A 19,099-nucleotide genomic window follows, 5' to 3' on the forward strand; every position below is an offset into this window, starting at 1 on the left:
CACGACGTGGAGGTCAGGGAGAAGGAATCTGCCAGGTTTGAATGTGTCCTGTCCCGAGAGAATGTCAAGGTATGTATCGTACGCTCAGCCAATCTGTGACCTTTGGAATTATAGAATATATAAACGGATGTCACTTCGTATTGTCACTTCACAGTATAGAATTTACGATTTAGCAGATGCTACAGACTGGGTCCAGCTCAGTGGCCTAGTGGTTAGAAGGTCGGGGTTCGATCCCCGACCGGGTCATACCAAAGACTTGAGCGTTATTCATAGTCTGATTTATCGGTGGTAAGGTGACCACCGCAACTACAACATGACGTCACGGAGCCGCGGTGAAGAGCAAACCACCGCTCTCCCCAGCCCTTCTCTCTGTTTTTACTCACCACCGCTCCACGTTATTACAGCAATCAAACCTAGCATCTGCCTAAACAACATTCAAATGTATCTAAATATCATCCTGAGAGCATCTGTGGTCATTGAAGGACATGTTGTTATCTAATTAACATGTTAATTAACAGGTAACCACCACTGAGCATTAGTATAACAAGTAGCATCTGTCAGTAGTATTAGTATAACTCCAGCATCTGTCAATAGGTGACAACTAATTACAACTCATTTAGCTGTCTTACTTGACACCACTGACACCCAGTCATGGTAGCCATTACTGATGACATCGCTGATACCGAGTCATGGTATCCATTACTGATGACATCACTGATATAACTGAATTAATTCATCAGTTATATCTTGACCATTTATTTTGTGTGAGAAAAAATAAACAAGATTAATATTCATTCATTCATTCATATTCATGCTATTGACTTCTAAACTGTATGAAATTAATATCCATTCATTAATTCATTAATTCATTCATACTCGTGTTAGTGTACTTGTACGATTCTAACTCGACTCGTGGTGTCCTCAGGTCCGCTGGTTCAAGGATGGAAGTGAGATCAGGAAAGGGAAGAAATATGAAATGATCTCGGAGGGCGTCAAACACGTCCTCGTCGTGCACAAGTCTGTGTTCGACGACGAGGCAGAGTACGAATGTGACGCCAAGACTAACAAATCCTCCGGCCTGCTCACTGTTGTTGGTAAGAAACGTCCATTTTTATTTATATGTTATAAAAACATGTAGCCTTCGTTTCTCAATGAAGCCTTTATTATTACATACGGTTAGGAATTAGGATAGGATTTGAACAATTTAGAATGTAGATTTAGATTATTATAATAAAACATACATTAACCAATATAGTACTATTTCATATTGAATCTACTCAAAAATAGCTGATCTACAAGCTTGCGTGTCTCGACAAAGAGTTTGGAACGGCAACCCTTAGTTCAAATACTTTATATTCAGTAAAAATGAGTTTCAGATCATGTTCTTTTTAAACACATGAAGACATTTTTTCAATAATATACGCATGCAATCATTATAGGCAACATTATGATTATGAATTTGTTTGTTGTACCGAGTCATGTTCTAAATGTCCACATGTTGTTGTTGTTCTCACAGAGGAGGAGACGAGGTTCTCTAAGAACATGGGCAACGTGGAGGGAACGGAGACGGACAGCATCAAGCTGCTCTGCGAGGTGTCCAAGGACACGGCGGAGGTCAGGTGGTTCCGAGGAGACGTGGAACTGCCAGAGGGAGGAGGTCGATACGAGATGATCAGCGACGGCAAGAGGAGGATCCTCCTCATCAAAGACCTGAAGATGGACGACGCCGGAGAGTACCACTGCAGACTGCCGTCTGCCGCACAGACCACCGCACAGCTGAGGATTAATGGTACGCATGCACACACACACGCACGCACGCACGCACGCACGCACGCACATGTACCGTACGCACAAACTCACTTATATATGTTCTCGTCTCACACTCTCAGATCTAGAAAGACTTTATTTTTTTGTCAGCGCAGTTGGAAAAACATTATGGACCTAAACGGTCAAATGACACCAATTTTAAAAAAATAATTGAATTTAGAATTTTGATAAAGTCATCGTATTTGAATAATGCAAAGTAGATAATCTGTCTTCCTCAGAAGAGGATGTGAACCTACAGATGTTCCTCTGTGTATTCAGGCACCATTTGATCAGTCTAATGAGTGACAGGTCACACACCTTTAGAGCACCCCTCCCCCCCTACCCCCCACCCCCTACCCCCCTTCTCAAGGACCACTGGTTGAGAACCACTGCCCTAATAGGAAGGAGAGGAGTGTCAACCCCCACACCTCTCCTCTCCTCTCTTTCACACATAATGACAGCTGATCGACACGCTTACCTGGAGATGAAAGGTGTTATTGGCTACAAGGCATTGATCATGCAGGACATGAATGTATGGCAGCACTTTGACAATAGACCAACTCACAGCTCTGGCAGTCACCACAATGGGCTTAATGTGAAGCACTTATTCAGCTGTTATGCATATCTTTCACCCAAATAGGACAGCTTCCGTATTGAACACACAAAGTGCACACAGTGTAACTTACTGTCCCTCATGGCTAAAGATTGCACAGAGAGGTATAATTACGCTCTGTGAGTCGGCTTAATAAATACAGCATTGTGTGAAACGGACACATCTTTCTACGTTAGAATACATTAGTAACATTTTCTATACGGCTGAAATCAAACTGAATGGAACATTTTATTTTAATACTGTTCACAAACTTAAAAAAAGAAAAAGAGCTTCCAATCGAACATTCACTCAAATCACAACTTGGTCCTACACTACAGTATATAATAATTGTCACGTGGCAAAATATAGCAGATCTACAAGCTCACACGACGTGTCCCGAACGATGCGATGATGCGTCGCTGTGAGCTTGGAGATTCTGGGCTCTATTTTCGTCCATGCTAAACCCCTTATCCCTAAACTACTATATATAAAAACAGAATAGTTAAAATAGCCAATCTACAAGCTCACAACGTGTCTGGCCATGTTTAGCAAAATAGTTTAAAAAAAAAAAGGCAAAGAAGTTTAGGGAATAGGGTTTTAGCGGTGACGAAAATGGAGCCCTCTGTCTGTAATACTCAAATACATTGTGATGATGATGATGATGATGATGATGTGTCCTCTCACCACACAGAGCTGGCTGCAGAGTTCCTGGCCAGGCCTCAGAGCCTGGAGGTGGTGGAAGGTCAGAGGGCAGAGTTTGTGTGCTCAGTCTCCAAGGACACCTTCGAGGTGACCTGGCTGAAGGACAGCCTGGAGCTCCAGGAAGGAGACAAGTACCAGATGAGGTGTGAGGGGAAGAAGCGCTGCCTGGTGGTCAACCGCTGCACCACGGAGGACAGGGGCGGATACGCCGTGCGCATCGGCACCACCAGGGCGGGCGCCGAACTCACCGTACTCGGTACGTCTCCGTTTTTTAAAATACGACTCAGATCTCTTTAATCGTCGTCTTCTATAAGAATGTTACTTGTTTCTCTTCTTTTTTCTTCTTCTTTCGGTTACTTCCCGTCGAGGGTCGTCACGCCACGGATCATCGTCTGTTCTCTGCATCGTCGTCACCTCTGTCACTTCCTTCCAGCTCACCTGCATGTCCTCTGTCTCACTGAACACATAAACCTTCCTCCTCTCCTCTCCTCTTCTCTTCTCCTCCTCTCCTCCTCTCCTACCTCCCTCCTCCTGTCCTCCATGCCATCTGAACCTTATCCTCAAACCTTCTACATTTTTTCATTTGAATCCTAAAAAATCAGTTTCAGTTTTTGGACGAAAACGTCAAAATGTCAAAAACTGTTACTCATAATATAATGAGGTTTCCTTAATCCGAGAGATTGCAATGGAATATATTAATGACAATTATTATGCAAAAAACATAATAATTGTGATTATCTCAAATGATGATCAGTCGATTATGTAATCATTGTTATTACAGGCTTGATTGTGTCACTAAAATATGTGCATAAGATAGTTTAACTCCATGATAGTAGAATCCTTTCCTTTCTCTGTAAATATCCATTATGATTGTACTTCATTCCAGTGTGTGTTAAATCATATTGCATTCCATTGCATTTCATTGTATCGTTATTGTATTGCATTGTTTTATATTGTATTCTTATTGTATTGTTTTGTTTTGTATCGTATGGTATCATAGTGTTGTGTTCTCTGCGTCTTCCTCTCTCTCTCTCTCCAGCCACCTGCATGTCCTCTCTCACTGAGTCCATAAAAACACCTTTTTTTTGGGTCTTTTGGCCTTTTTCTTCTCATCTTACTCCTCTTACCCAACTCCCTCAATGTAGCCCTCATCTCTCTTCCTCCACATCCACACCCATACATGATCGTACACCTCTTTCTGACTCCATCTTCAGCATCCCTTTTCACAATGTACCTGTTCCTCTCTCCTCCTCTGCACATGTCCACACCCACGCCTCCTCTCTCCTCCTCTGCACATGTCCACAGTCCACGCCCATGCCCATACTGATGAACAGAGTACAGTGGATAACACAATAAGCCCTCCCTGTGTTATCCTTTTAGCACATAACCGCTGACTGTACCAGGGTTGATTGTGACATTTTGATTTAGTTTAGTCATAGATCATAGGTCTTTTGAATAACCGGCGCAGGTTGGTAAAAGGGGCGACTTTGTGTTGGCGTTGGTGTAATAAACGTGTGTTTTTCCCGGCCGCATGCAGAACAACTCCGGGTCGTCACCTCGCTGAAGGACATCGAGGTTGCGGAGGGCATCGAGGTGGTGTTCAACTGCGAGGTGAACTCGGAGGCCAAGGCCAAGTGGACGAAGAACGAGGAGCCGCTGTTCGAGAGCAGCAAGTACGTGATGATCCAGAGAGACACGGTGTTCTCTCTGAGGGTCAGTCAGGCGGTCAAGATGGACGAGGACACCTACACCATCACCGTGACCAACATCCGCGGGGAGACGGCCAAGAGCTCCTGCAAGCTCACCGTCAAAGGTACACTTTACTTTACTACCACGACGGGTGGTTTTCAACCCTTTTCATATCAACAACGCCCATTAGTTATTTCCATCGCAGACCCAAAACGAAAGAATATTTTGTTGTCGTTGATTGTGTAGATTTCTTGTAAAATCAAGTAATGCAGAAGTTTAACGATAATTTACCACCTGAGACTGAGAGCGTGTGCGTGTGTGTGCGCCTGCGTGTGTGTTACAGAGAAGGCCATGCGCATTGTGGTTCATATACATTATTGTGTGTGTGTGTGTGTTACAGAGAAGGGCATGCGCATCGTGGTTCCCATCGACGACGTGGACACGCAGGAGAAGAAGACGGTGTCGTTCACCTGCAAGGTGAACATGATCAGCGCCAAGGTGACCTGGATGAAGGGCGGCCAGGAGGTGGCGCTCTCCAAGCGCGTGGTGTACCGCGTGGACAAGGACAAGCACACGCTGACCATCAAGGACTGTACGCTGGCCGACGAGGGCGAGTACACGGTGGTGGCGGGCGGCGACAAGGCCACGGCCGAGCTGATCATCAGCGAGGCGCCCACGGACTTCACAGGGCTGCTCAAGGACACGACCATCACCGAGTTCGACGACGCAGAGTTCGTCTGCACGCTCACCAAGGAGAAGGCCGACGTCAAGTGGTACAGGAACGGACGCGAGATCAGAGAAGGACCCAGGTAGGTCACTCACAACAACGGGATGTGGTGTGGGAAATTTTAAATCGATTCGTAGATTAATCGCGATGTGAACATGGACGATTATGAATCCATTCACAGAGCATGGGTGTATTTATTTATTAATGATCTACATCGTGCTACTTCACCAGATATGCGTTTGAACGAGAGGGGAAGAACGCACTCCTGCGCATCAAGGAGTGCAGACCAGACGATGAATGTGAATACGCCTGCGGAGTCGACGAGAAGAGATCCAAAGCGAGGCTCTTTGTTGACGGTAAAACAGCAACACATTTAGTTTAGGCTATTGCTTTTTTCTGAATTCTCCTGACCTTGAACACAGCATTTTGCGTTGAACAAATTTGTTTAGAAATCCATGTCGTACACCGCGTCTCCACTAAAGAGTGCTGGGTTGCGGCCCGGAAATAGCTGATCCTGCCCCTACCTCTGCCTCTCCCTGTCGGTTATATTCTAAACACTGTTTTCATGTTTTCCCCCCCCGGCCACGGCAGAGATATATATTTCTAAACGCTTGTTTTCATTTTTATTTCCCCTGGGGCCACGGCAGAGATTCCGGTGGAGATCGTCAGACCTCCGCAGGACGTGTTCGAGTGTCCCGGCTCGGACATCACGTTCGAGGTGGAGCTCAACAAGGACCGCGTGGAGGTGAAGTGGCTGAGGAACAACATGACGGTGGTCCAGGGGGACAAGTACCAGATGATGAGCGAGGGCAAGGTGCACCGCCTGCAGGTGTGCGAGATCCGACCCCGCGACCAGGGAGAGTACAGGCTGGTGGTCAAGGACAAGGACGCCAAGGCCAAGCTGGAGCTGGCAGGTACGTCCTCGACCATCCATTGACCTACAAAATATAACTGTGTAATGTGGAGATATACTGTACGGTACCCGGCAGTGATGATGAAACACAGTAATGCTTTTATTTGTATTTGTATAAATCTTTATCTAAATGCACTGTGTAGTGCATTTAGATGCACTAGACAGTAGACAGTGCAACTCCTCGTGACCATGCATCTATGAATGCTTCTAAAGACTCTTAGCCAGTGATTAGTCCGATCAGCGTGACCACCTTCGCCATTGCTGTTTTGGGGAGACGAGGAGGCGCTCTTCTTCTACAACCAAATAGAATGGTGGTGAACGGTGGCGGTCGCTGAACTATCGCCCCCTTGTGGCTGGCGGGGGTTGAGTTAATGTGTCAGTGCTGTAACGTTGTCTCCCTGCGTGTCGTGTCTCTCCAGCCGTGCCCCAGATCAAGACCACAGACCAGGACTACGTGACAGACGCCGGTAAGCCCATCGTGATGGCGGTGCCGTACAGCGCCTACCCCTCGGCCGAGGCTGACTGGGTGTTCGCCGGCCAGAGCGCCAGCAAGGACCTGGTGTACACGTCGGCCGAGCGCACCGAGCTGAGGCTCAAGGAGCCCAGGAAGGCCGACGAGGGTCGCTACAAGATCATCATCAAGAACAAGCACGGAGCGGGAGAGGCTTTCATCAACCTGCAAGTCATCGGTACGTTCCAGTGTTGATTTTGTCGACTAAAACTAAGACGAAAAATGTTCGTCGACTACCTTTTTTCACTGACGGAAACTAAATGAAAACTAAGCCATGATGACTAACACTAAGACTAAATATATTGTAATTTCGTCAACAAATAAAAGCTAGACTAAAATGTTAGGAAGGGACTAGTGGACAATAGATCCAGTATAAGTGCTTTTACACTTGGTTGCATGCTGAAAATAGCCGATCTACAACTTAGTCGACTAAAACTAGACTAACACTAAAACATTCTCTCTCTCTCTCCCCCTCTCCCTCCCCCCTCTCCCCCCCCAGACGTCCCTGGGCCGGTGAAGAACCTCCAGGTGGTGGACACGGCTGATGGTGAGGTGAGCCTGGCGTGGGAGGAGCCAGAGAGCGACGGTGGCGCCAAGGTGGAGGGCTACGTGGTGGAGAGACGCGACACCAAGAGGAAGACGTGGACGCTGGCCACGGACAAGGCGGACAGCCCAGAGTACACGGTGACCGGCCTCCAGAAGGACTCCTTCTACTTCTTCAGGGTGTGCGCCCGCAACAGGGTGGGCAGCGGGCCCAACGTGGAGACGGACGAGGCCGTGCAGGCCAAGAACAAGTTTGGTGAGTCGCAATTTAAAGGAGCATTCAGTGATTTGGGTGATTTGGAAAACCCCCCGGTCTGCCCCGGTAACAAGATGTGCACATGCACACGCTCTACAGTGGGGGGATACGCGACAGGCCAACAGCACACACACCAAGGCCCGCCCCCGCTCAATCATAATTGGCTGAAGGCCCCTCTCTATCCTGATCCATCGTCGTTCATTCATGATTTCTATTGTAGTTTTTATTTAGTTCCGTTTTTAGTTTTGGCTATTTCATATTTTTTTAGTCAACTCTATTAACCTTGCTGTGTCCTCCTGTCTCGTGTTCCCAGATGTACCAGAGGCTCCCGTCAACGTGACGGTGGGCAACGTGAGCAAGTTCGGCTGCACCGTGTCCTTCGAGGCTCCCGAGTCGGACGGCGGCTCTCCCATCACGGCGTACATCATCGAGCTGCGCGACCGCACGGCCGTGCAGTGGTCGGCGGTGCAGCGCACCAAGGCGGACGAGCGCAGCGCCATCGTCAACGACGTCATAGAGAACAAGGAGTACATCTTCAGGGTGAAGGCGGAGAACAAGGCCGGCGTGGGCAAGCCCAGCGCCGCCTCCAACCCCGTCAAGATCATGGACCCTATCGGTGAGTTCCTCTGTCCTGGTGTTAGCCAATAGGGGGAAGGGGGTCAACGTCACATGTCCTAGAATGAGCCAATAGGGGGAAGGGGATCACCTGCACTATAATACTAAAATATATATAATAAATAAAATGAAAAAAACAACAAATGTAACCATGTCTACGTTCCCTAATGCAATTCCAAAGGTAAGCTGTGTTGTTTTCACCCTGTGAAACAATGGTGGACTTGGACAATAATTATAAAAAATAATTCAGAAAAACCCACTCTACTTGTAATTCAGTCACAAGCTCTTGCTTTGTTAAAACTTTTCACTGGTTCGATATTCAGTTCACTTTTGTGTGTTTTTACAACACTCTTGTAAGACAAAGCAGGGCATTAATTTACGGGGGGAAAAAAAACAAACATAAAAAGTCAAAACATACTGCCGTGTAAATACTCATTGCAACAGTTAGCAATTAGCATTAAGGTTGCTAATGCTGTGTCACCGTGGTGTGTTGGCGTGCAGAGAGACCCAGTGCTCCTCAGAACGTCACCTATGAGGACCAGAACAAGTCTTCGGTCCAGCTGGCGTGGGAGACCCCGCTGAGGAACGGCGGCAGCATGATCACCGGCTACATCATCGAGCGCTGCGAGGACGGGACCGGCAAGTGGCTCCGCTGCAACGCCAGGCTCTGCCAGGACCTCGTTTACAGGGTAACGTACTGCATATTAAATACACACACTCTGCCAGGACCTGGTCTACTGTATATTAAATACACACACTCTTCCAGGACCTGGTCTACAGGGTAACGTACTGTTTAATAAATACACACACTCTGCCAGGGCCTCGTTTACAGGGTAACGTACTGCATATTAAATAAACACACTCTGCCAGGACCTGGTCTACAGGGTAACGTACTGTATATTAAATACACACACTCTGCCAGGACCTGGTCTACAGGGTAACGTACTGTATATTAAATACACACACTCTGCCAGGACCTGGTCTAACAGGTTAACGTACTGTATATTAAATACACACACTCTGCCAGGACCTGGTCTAACTGTGAATGCGTGTGTGTGAATGTAATGCACAATCTGTGTGAATGCGTGAATGTAATGCACCAACTATGTAAAGCGCTTTGGATTAAAGTGCTGTATAAATGCACCATTTGTATAAATGCACCATGTGTATTAATTGCCCTGTGTTGTGTTCCAGGTGTGTGGGCTGAAGTATGGAGCCAGGTACAACTACAAGGTGTTTGCAGAGAACGCGGCCGGAGTGTCCGACCCGTCCACCACCATCGGCCCCCTGCTGGCTGACGACACACACGGTCAGAACACACACCATAACACACTCCTTAATATGCGTTGGGCCCACGGACGGACCCCCGATTTGATACCATTTACCGCTATATATTTTCGTTCCATTTAGTGTTATTTATAATGCAGATTCAGTTAGTTATACAATTCTAGTTTAATTACCGTGTTAGTTTGAATTAGGATGTATTAAGTATAGTTAGATTTGTAATTGTTTAATGGATTATGAACATTATATAAGACAATCAGTCTTTACTTCTTCCTACTCATTTGTAACTTGTTGAGGATGCATTCACTTTTTCACAGTTTTTTGTTTTGTTTACTTATTTTTCTTTTTATATATACATTGTCGCTTTCATTGTTTTTTACATATTTTTCACCTGTAAGTTCTCAATAGAGAAGAAGATCAAATCAAATCTTGTTCTGCCTCCATAACGTGGTCTCCTGTTGTCCCGTCCTCCTCAGTGGGTCCCAGTCTGGACCTCAGCGGCTTTAAGAACGGCCTGGAGGTCATCGTGCCGCAGCCGCTGACCATCCGCGTGCCCATCATGGGGTACCCCACGCCCAGCGCCAAGTGGACCTTCGGGGACACGGAGCTGGTGGCCGGGGAGCGGGTCGTCATGGTGACACGCTCCACCTACACGGAGCTGATGATCATGCCCAGCGTCCGTCCCGACCAGGGAGCGTACACGCTCACCCTGGAGAACGACGTCACCTCCGTGTCCGGAGAGATCGAAGTCACCGTCATCGGTATGTCATCACCACCGTAACCTTCGTATTTATAAGATATGATTATTGTTATCATCGTCAGGACTATCAAGGTTTATTTGTAAAGCATTATCTTCAACAACAATTCAATGTTCTTTACATAAAACATTAAGGAACATGTTATTAAAGGATATTTGAATACAGTAAAAAAAGGAAGAAAAACAGAAGGCAAACACCTCAGGATGCAATATAATGCAATATAAAAGGACATTAAAACAGTAAGAAATAAAATAAGCTCCCAGTGCAGAAGTCAGATCTAGTCAGTATCAATAAAAGGCAAAGAACTTTTTTCCAGCTGTGATGTTAAAGAACTGAAAGTTCCAATTAGTCAATTTGTTGAAGTATACAACGTAAAAATAATGAAATTAAATTTCAGATAGCCTATTAGTGGATAGTTGCAGCTAGAGTTGATGCGATGTGACTGACTGTGCCGCTGTGTTTCCTCCAGCCTGCCCCAGCGCGCCCAAGGACTTCAAGGTCCTGGAGGTGACCCGGAAGCACGTCCACCTCACCTGGGAGACCCCTGAACACGACGGGGGCAGTCCTCTGACCGGCTACCAGGTGGAGAAACGAGATGTGTCCCGCAAGACCTGGGTCAAGGTACGGTACACTGTGTGTGTGTGTGTGTGTGTGTGTGTGTGTGTGTGTGTGTGTGTGTGTGTGTGTGTGTGTGTGTGTGTGTGTGTGTGTGTGTGTGTGTGTGTGTGTGTGTGTGTGGACAGTATTAATCATAAAAGGTGTGTGTGTCTCCTCAGGTGATCACGGGCATCGAGGACCAGGAGTTCACGGTGACAGACGTGCAGGAAGGCAAAGAGTATCTGTTCAGAGTCACGGCGTGTAACAAGTGTGGCCCCGGAGAGCCCGCCTACATCGAGGACCCCGTCAACGTGTCTTCTCCCGCCAGTGAGTCTCATTTCAACCTCAGCTCCTTAAAAACCCATTCTGGGCGGGAACACCCTTTTGGTGTTTTAAAGATTGTTGTACTTTAGCTATTGAAAAATAACAGATCTACAAGCTCGTAGCGCGGCACCGAGTGCCGCGCTACGAGTTTGTAGGTCTGCTATTTTTGAAAAATCGTGAAAATGTAGTGCAAATCTTTGAATATGAACAGCGACACATGGATGAAACAGCGCTGGATGCTGTGAACAAGAGGTGCATTCACATCACCTACAGTGTGTTTATCCAGTATTTTACCCAGATAGATAATAGATAATCCAATAAACTGTAATCTCCCTCTCTCTCTCTCTCTCTCTCTCTCTCTCCAGCCGTGCCGGACCCTCCCGAGCAGCTGAAGTGGAGAGACAAGTCTGCCAGCGGGATCTTCCTGACGTGGGAGGCGCCCCGCTACGACGGCGGCACCGGCATCAAGGGCTACAACGTGGAGCGCTGCCAGAGAGGCACCGACAAGTGGGAGCCCTGCGGAGACATGGTGCCTGAACTCAAGTAAGGGCAACAAGACACCCGCCGTCGCTCATGAACACACCCTGACATGTTTGTTTAGGTCCTTGTGGAAGTGTAGAGCTTTTTAGAAAGATGTTTAGGTCCTTGTGGAAGTGTAGAGCTTGTTATGAAGATGTTTAGGTCCATGCAGAGCCTTAGATATAGTTACGCAAACTGCTTGTGACATTAAAGAGACTTTAGTTATTACTGTACAATACTTTAAAACAGTTGTCGTTGAAAACAATGTATTTCCAACTCCAGCTTGTACCAGTTCAGGCTGCATGAACAGCACTCGATCGCTCGGTTTCTGCCCCCTCAATGTCGCAACTCTTCTATTAGATGGCTCTGGGTAGAGCTTGTTATAAAGATGTTTAGGTCCATGTAGCGTGTACAGCTTGTTAGAAAGATGTTTTCATTCATAGCATGTTGTGTGTAGAGCTTGTTATAACGATGCTTCGCGTTGTGGTTGTGCAGGTGTCAGGTGACGGGGCTGATCGAGGGCCAGTGGTACGCGTACCGCGTTCGAGCTCTCAACAGACTGGGAGCCAGCGCGCCCTGCAAGGCTACGGACGAGATCCAGGCTGTCGATGCTAAAGGTAACACACACAGTACACGCACACGCACACGCACACACACACACACACACACACACACACACACACACACACACACACACACACACACACACACACACACACACACACACACACACAACCCATCTGCTCTTGGAATCGATTACAGTGAAATGAACAAGGTGCGTTCGTTGTGTTCCCCCTGCAGAGGCTCCAGAGATCCAGCTGGACGCCAAGATCCTGGCTGGCCTGACGGCCAAGGCGGGCAGTAAGATTGAGCTGCCGGCGATGGTGAAGGGCAAGCCTGAGCCCACGGTCAAGTGGACCAAGGCCGACCTGGTGCTGAAGGCCGACGAGCGCGTGTCCATCGAGACCAAGCCCGGCGCCTCCATCCTCAGCATCGCCAAGACCTCCCGAGGAGACACCTCCACCTACATCATCGAGGCCACCAACAGCAGCGGCAGAGCCACGGCTACTGTGGATGTCAACATCCTAGGTGAGTTCTATAACACCCCCCACCCCCCCGGGTGAGTTCTATGTTCTGTTCTATAGCTGTTGGTAGTCATTAACAAATCGGACCGATTAATTAATTTGTGTTTTAATGTCTCGCCGTCCAGACAAGCCCGGCCCGCCCGCTGCCTTCGACATCTCTGACATCACCAACACCACGTGCTTCCTGGCGTGGAACCCGCCGCGCGACGACGGAGGGTCAAAGGTCACCAACTACCTGGTGGAGCGCCGCGAAGCCTCCAGCGCCATCTGGCACAAGCTGTCGTCCACGGTGAAGCAGACCACCTACAAGGCCACGGGCCTGACCCGCTTCAAGGAGTACGTCTTCAGGGTGTTCGCCGAGAACCAGTTCGGCGTGGGACCCGAGTCCGAGAGTCCTTCCATCATCGCCAAATACCCCTTCGGTACGTCAAAACGGACGCACGGATCACATCTGGAGTAGAGAGAAAAGCGGTTATATCAAGCCATTGCGATGAGGTGATTATGTTCATAATTGTCACTATTATTATATTCATAACACCCCTACCCTCCCCTCACACCCCCCAGACACCCCCGGAGCGCCCTACAACCTTCTGCACTCGGACGTGACCAAGGACTCCGTGAGTCTGGCCTGGTTCGAGCCCGAGGAGGACGGTGGCAGCCCCATCACCGGATACTGGGTGGAGAGATACGAGGCGGACCACGACCGCTGGATGAGATGCAACAAGCTGCCCATCAAAGACACAAACTACAGGTCAGTCAAAGACACAAACTACAGGTCAGGCTGTAGTCATAGTCATTTAGTTGGGTTCATAGAAAACGTCAAAATAAAGTATCGTTTGCTGGGGTCCCTTTAGACAAGAATGGCGTTTTCAGGAGGTGAAAAACGCAACAAAGTGAAGGGCTCACGACGCATATGTACATTGATGCAGAGCCGTAGGTGATATTTGGAGTTCTTGCACACTGCAGCGTGTTCATCTAATGTTGTGTTCTCATCGTAAAAAGGTTAATTAAAAAATGAGAACGCGACGGGACTTTATCTGTTGCGTTCTCTGGTGACCGTTAATCTCCTGTAAAGGTGGCCTAAGTTAACGGTGTGTTGTGTTTTGTTGTGCAGGGTGAAAGGCCTCCCCACCAAGAAGAACTAAGTTAACGGTGTGTTGTGTTTTGTTGTGCAGGGTGAAAGGCCTCCCCACCAAGAAGAAGTACAAGTTCAGAGTGCTGGCCGAGAACCTGGCCGGGACCGGAAACCCCAGCAAGGAGACGGAGCAGATCCTCATCAAAGACCCCATCGGTAAAACTAACTGCACCTCCAACCCACACATTTATATATGATAATGTAAAACTACTGTACAAACACATATTTATATATGATAGCATCTGTAAAACTACTGCACCACCACACTGCACATTTATATATAGGAGGGAATGTGCTCTCTTAATCCAGAGCGACTTACAGTAAGCATCTAGGATCATCAGTGAACCCAGAACCTATCATCAGTCTCACAGTAGATCTGTCTACATATCATGATATCTAAAGTACATATTGTAGCCTTTAGCGTGAGCCTGTAAGGTGGTCTGATGACATGTTGTACTGACGGAGTCGCTGCGTGCCGTGCCGTTCCAGACCCCCCGTGGGCTCCCGGTAAACCCACGGTGAGTGACGTGGCCAAGACCTCGTGCTCGCTCAGCTGGACCAAGCCGGAGCACGACGGCGGAGCCAAGATCGACGGCTTCGTGGTGGAGATGCTGAAGAGTGGAACCACGGACTGGATCCGCGTCGGCGAGGACATCAAAGACCTGGACTACTTCCTGAAGGGCCTGATGGAGAAGCAGGAGTACAGCTTCAGGGTGAAGGCTGTCAACATGGCCGGGGAGAGCGAACCCTCGGAGGCCAGCGACCCTGTCCTCTGCAAGGAGAGACTCAGTGAGTTTAACTACTATACCTACCGATAATAACTAGTACCTGAACTACTAGTACCTGTTAACTAGTACCTAGAGAGAGTGAACCCTCGGAGGCCAGCGACCCTGTCCTCTGCAAGGAGAGACTCAGTTTTAGAGTTTAACTAGTGGCACCTGATGACTAGTATCTACCTATTAAATAAAATGTGTTTTGTAATAATAATAAACATGTACTAAAGTAACTACTATAGTAACTAAAGCTGTCAAATAACTGTAGTGAAGTGAAAGTACAATATTTGGATCCGAGATGTAGTGGAGTAGAAGTAAAAGTACTGAACATGTGAAAGTCTGCTAGCAAGCAACAGGAGCATGTCCATTTCCAAGTCTGTCTGTCGGTGCGTCTATTGAGTTTATTAACGGTTAACGTCTCCCCCCTCCTTCTCCTCCTCTTCCTCCCCCTCCTCCTCCTCCTCCTCTTCCTCCCCCTCCTTCTCCTCCTCTTCCTCCCCCTCCTCCTCCTCCTCCTCCTCCCCCTCGCCCTCTTCCTTCTCTTCCTCCTCCTCTTCCTCCCCCTCATTCTCCTCCTCTTCCTCCCCCTCCTCCTCCTCCTCCCCCTCGCCCTCTTCCTTCTCTTCCTCCTCCTCTTCCTCCTCCTCCTCCTCCTCCTCCCCTCCAGACCCCCCTAGCGCCCCCCGCTGGCTGACGGTGGGAGGCATCAGCAGGAGCAAGTGCGACCTGAAGTGGACGGTGCCGGACCGCGACGGCGGCTCTCGCATCACCAACTACGTGGTGGAGAAGAGAGACGTGAGGAGGAAGGGCTGGCAGGCGGTGGACACCACCATCAAGGAGCTGGCCTACACGGTGACGCCGCTCAACGAGGGCTCGCTCTACATGTTCAGAGTGGCCGCCGAGAACAGCGTGGGCCTCGGGCCCTTCTGCGAACTGGCCGACTCCGTGCTCGCCAAAGACACCTTCAGTAAGTCCCGCCTCCTCGCCATGACTGACCGCTCATTATTACGAGATGTCCGCCGTTTCTGTCCACTCCACCATTGGTGGGCAGGCCGTTGTGGGACAGTTCGGATACCTGCGTAACAGTTACATCATCGATGGGGATTCCCAAGCTAATAATAGAAACTACAGACTGAATAGGAAAAAAAAGCAGGTTTCTGAACTGTCCACACACAGCCCTCCTCTGAGACACAGAGGGAGTAGACTAACTAAATAATTGTAGTGTCATACATCCAATACGTAAGGTTTTTTTGGTACTAAGTAATGCTAATGTTTTTTGCGTGCAGCCACGCCTGGAGCTCCGTTCAACGTGGCAGTGGAAGGAGTCAGTATGAGACATGTGGACCTCATTTGGGAGGCGCCGACCAGCGACGGAGGAAGACCCGTAACCAAGTGAGACACACAGAAACACACCACAACCCTAACCCTAAACCCTAAACCCTAGACCCTAGACCCTAGCCCTAACCCTAACACCCCACATGAACCCTAACCCGTAACCAAGTGAGACTCACAGAAACACACCAAGTACAGACAGAAAACGAGGTTGCACAAAACAGCAAGTGTGGAGTGCTGGACCCAAAATCCACTATATACGTCTCAAAAGTATGAATTGAAAAAAATCCCTAAAAAGTAGCACAACCACATTTTCAAATCAACGGATTGACATTTTCACATTTTGTATTGGCACACACAAATAAACGGGCCTTCATCAAGAACACACTGTATCTGAACAATCAAAAGTAGTGACAAATACAGACTATAGATTGTATTGATTGTTCTTTTATAGGTTTTATTTGGTAAAACGTTGCTGCAGTTTCAGTGTCACCACGAGGGTCTAACAAAATATGTATTCTGTGTTTTCTCCAGCTATCAGATAGAGAAGAAGGAGAAGTTGGGAACCCGTTGGGTGAAGTGTGGAAGGACCGCCGGTTTAGAATGTCGCTACAAAGTGACGGACGTCATCGAGGGAACCGAGGTGCAGTTCCGGGTGTGCGCTGAGAACGAGGCCGGCGTGGGACACGCCAGTGAACCCACGGAGATCTACACCATTGAAGACAAAACAGGTTCGTCTTTTCATCTGCATTGTGGATTCATAACTATTTATTTATTATACACCTGGAAGTGTTCCTGCATTTATATTAATGACCAATGTCTTTAAGCATTATGGATGCTTTAGCTGTTGAAAAATAGCAGATCTACAAGCTCATAGTGCGGCACAGCGTGCCGCTTGAACTTGTAGATCTGCTAGGTCTTTCAGAGAACGTTTTTAACTCAAACTTTGCTTCTGGGGGGGGTCCCTGGAACAACATATTTCTAGATGGGGGTCGACGGCCAAATACATATAATTCTAGGGGTCCTTGACATGAAATAGTTTAAGCACCACTGATATAGAAACATAGGTATTTCAGAAAACTGTCAGGATTTAGAAGACATGGGTTAAGTCAGGCCGAAATGGGTTAATAATAATGATATATATTAATCTTTATGTTCTTCCAGGACACCCGTCGCCTCCCATCGAGCTGCACGTGACCGGCGCCAGCCGTGGCTTCCTGTCCATCGCCTGGAAGCCCCCAGAGAGGGACGGTGGCGTGCGCATCACCGGCTACCACGTGGAGATGTGCGAGGCGGGCACCGACAAGTGGATGAGGATCAACGACAGGCCCGTCAAGGAGCTGAAGTTCCGCGCGGGCGTGGAGGAGGGCATCGTGGCCGAGAAGGAGTACATCTTCCGCGTCAGGGCCTTCAACGCCGTAGGCGTGGGCGAGCCGTCCGACGTCTCCGAGACCGTGGCCGCCAATGACTCCGAATGTAAGGACACTCGCTGGAACCGTCTCTGTCTGTCTGCCTGTCTGTGGAAAATAAGAATATTCGTAGATTAATCGCAATGCGAGCTCCATTTAAGGTGTTAATTTTACCCCCTGTGTCGTGGCCCAGGCACCCCCATGCTGGAGTTCCAGACTCTGGACCTGGTGGTGGTGGAGACGGAGAAGATGACCATCAACATCCCCTTCAAAGCCATCCCCACGCCGCTCATCAGCTGGCACAAAGACGGCAAGGAGCTGAAGGCTAGCGAACGCATCATCTTCAGGTCTGTGTACTTATATCCACCGCTGTCCGTCTGTCTGTCTCATTGATTGATTGATTAACTGACTGACTATAGATCCAGACAGATAGTTGCTGACTGTAACAGGATGTTGTTGTTGTGTCTTCCAGCCAGGAGTACACTGGCTGCCACCTGGAGGCAGAGGACAGCGTGCACCCGGACGCCGGACAGTACAAAGTCACCGTGGAGAACAAGCTGGGACAGGCCAGCGCCACCGTCAACGTCAAGGTCATCGGTACGTCTCTCTCTCATACACACAGGGAAAAAAGCACATTCTTACCGCTATGTTTTCGAGCTAGGTCTGGCCCAGATATCGGTTATTTACCTGGTGTCACCTGTCCATGAACATGTTGAAAATGTTCTAAAGTTGTTCAGAAATAGCAGATCTAGATAGATATATGGCTATTATTATTATTTTGTCAACTATGTTTTTAAGAACAGATTATGAAATGTAAAACTAAATGAAAGTGGGGAAAAAAGGCGAAATAAAAGAAAGAACAAATAAGGAAAAGAAAAGCCTCAATCCCTATTGACTGCTCAGTGACATTACATGCAATAGAGCAGTGAATTGTCTTGTTGTTAAAACAAGATTGGGTTGGTTGGTTCTGCATTATTTTCCAACAAATAAGGGTCACAACGAAGGTAATGGTTGGAGTTCTCTGGTATGTCTGGTGTTGTTAGAGCTGCCCTGACGTGTTGGTTGTCTCCCTCAGGGCTGCCTGGAGCGTGTAAGGAGATCGTTGCTACGGACATCACCAAGAGCAGCTGTAAGGTGTCCTGGGACCCCCCCAACTACGATGGAGGAACGCCCGTCACTCACTACGTCATGCAGGTAGAGATGGACTGTACATGTGGGCCAAACATAGGCTAACTATGGACTCTACATGTGGGCCAAACATAGGCTAACTATGGACTCTACATGTGGGCCAAACATAGGCTAACTATGGACTCTACATGTGGGCCAAACATAGGCTAACTATGGACTCTACATGTGGGCCAAACATAGGCTAACTATGGACTCTACATGTGGGCCAAACATAGGCTAACTATGGACTCTACATGTGGGCCAAACATAGGCTAACTATGGACTCTACATGTGGGCCAAACATAGGCTTGGAATGTAACGACTGATTCACTCAACTCACCATACTATAGGTTCACGATACC

The 19,099-nt window shown here is 48.1% G+C and overlaps 1 protein-coding gene across 1 annotated transcript in view; it reads left to right on the forward strand.

Moving 5' to 3' along the window:
* The window catches only part of ttn.2 (titin, tandem duplicate 2), a 267,448-nt gene that overhangs the window by 149,820 nt on the left and 98,529 nt on the right, over positions 1 to 19,099 (forward strand). The window contains exons 95-120 of the mRNA XM_079517777.1: positions 4,638 to 4,913; positions 5,190 to 5,598; positions 5,748 to 5,872; positions 6,164 to 6,430; positions 6,849 to 7,118; positions 7,440 to 7,739; positions 8,053 to 8,355; positions 8,856 to 9,043; positions 9,549 to 9,663; positions 10,115 to 10,399; positions 10,866 to 11,017; positions 11,173 to 11,320; positions 11,683 to 11,860; positions 12,332 to 12,453; positions 12,638 to 12,925; positions 13,047 to 13,343; positions 13,486 to 13,672; positions 14,097 to 14,212; positions 14,546 to 14,845; positions 15,497 to 15,796; positions 16,116 to 16,221; positions 16,696 to 16,892; positions 17,326 to 17,637; positions 17,764 to 17,917; positions 18,043 to 18,167; positions 18,646 to 18,764. Coding sequence (XP_079373903.1) covers positions 4,638 to 4,913; positions 5,190 to 5,598; positions 5,748 to 5,872; positions 6,164 to 6,430; positions 6,849 to 7,118; positions 7,440 to 7,739; positions 8,053 to 8,355; positions 8,856 to 9,043; positions 9,549 to 9,663; positions 10,115 to 10,399; positions 10,866 to 11,017; positions 11,173 to 11,320; positions 11,683 to 11,860; positions 12,332 to 12,453; positions 12,638 to 12,925; positions 13,047 to 13,343; positions 13,486 to 13,672; positions 14,097 to 14,212; positions 14,546 to 14,845; positions 15,497 to 15,796; positions 16,116 to 16,221; positions 16,696 to 16,892; positions 17,326 to 17,637; positions 17,764 to 17,917; positions 18,043 to 18,167; positions 18,646 to 18,764 — 5,639 coding nt within the window. The remainder of the gene's footprint in view (positions 1 to 4,637; positions 4,914 to 5,189; positions 5,599 to 5,747; positions 5,873 to 6,163; positions 6,431 to 6,848; positions 7,119 to 7,439; positions 7,740 to 8,052; positions 8,356 to 8,855; positions 9,044 to 9,548; positions 9,664 to 10,114; positions 10,400 to 10,865; positions 11,018 to 11,172; positions 11,321 to 11,682; positions 11,861 to 12,331; positions 12,454 to 12,637; positions 12,926 to 13,046; positions 13,344 to 13,485; positions 13,673 to 14,096; positions 14,213 to 14,545; positions 14,846 to 15,496; positions 15,797 to 16,115; positions 16,222 to 16,695; positions 16,893 to 17,325; positions 17,638 to 17,763; positions 17,918 to 18,042; positions 18,168 to 18,645; positions 18,765 to 19,099) is intronic.

The sequence above is a fragment of the Electrona antarctica genome (genome assembly GCF_951216825.1).
Source record: "Electrona antarctica genome assembly, chromosome: 13".
In the NCBI taxonomy this organism is placed as follows: Eukaryota; Metazoa; Chordata; class Actinopteri; order Myctophiformes; family Myctophidae; genus Electrona; species Electrona antarctica.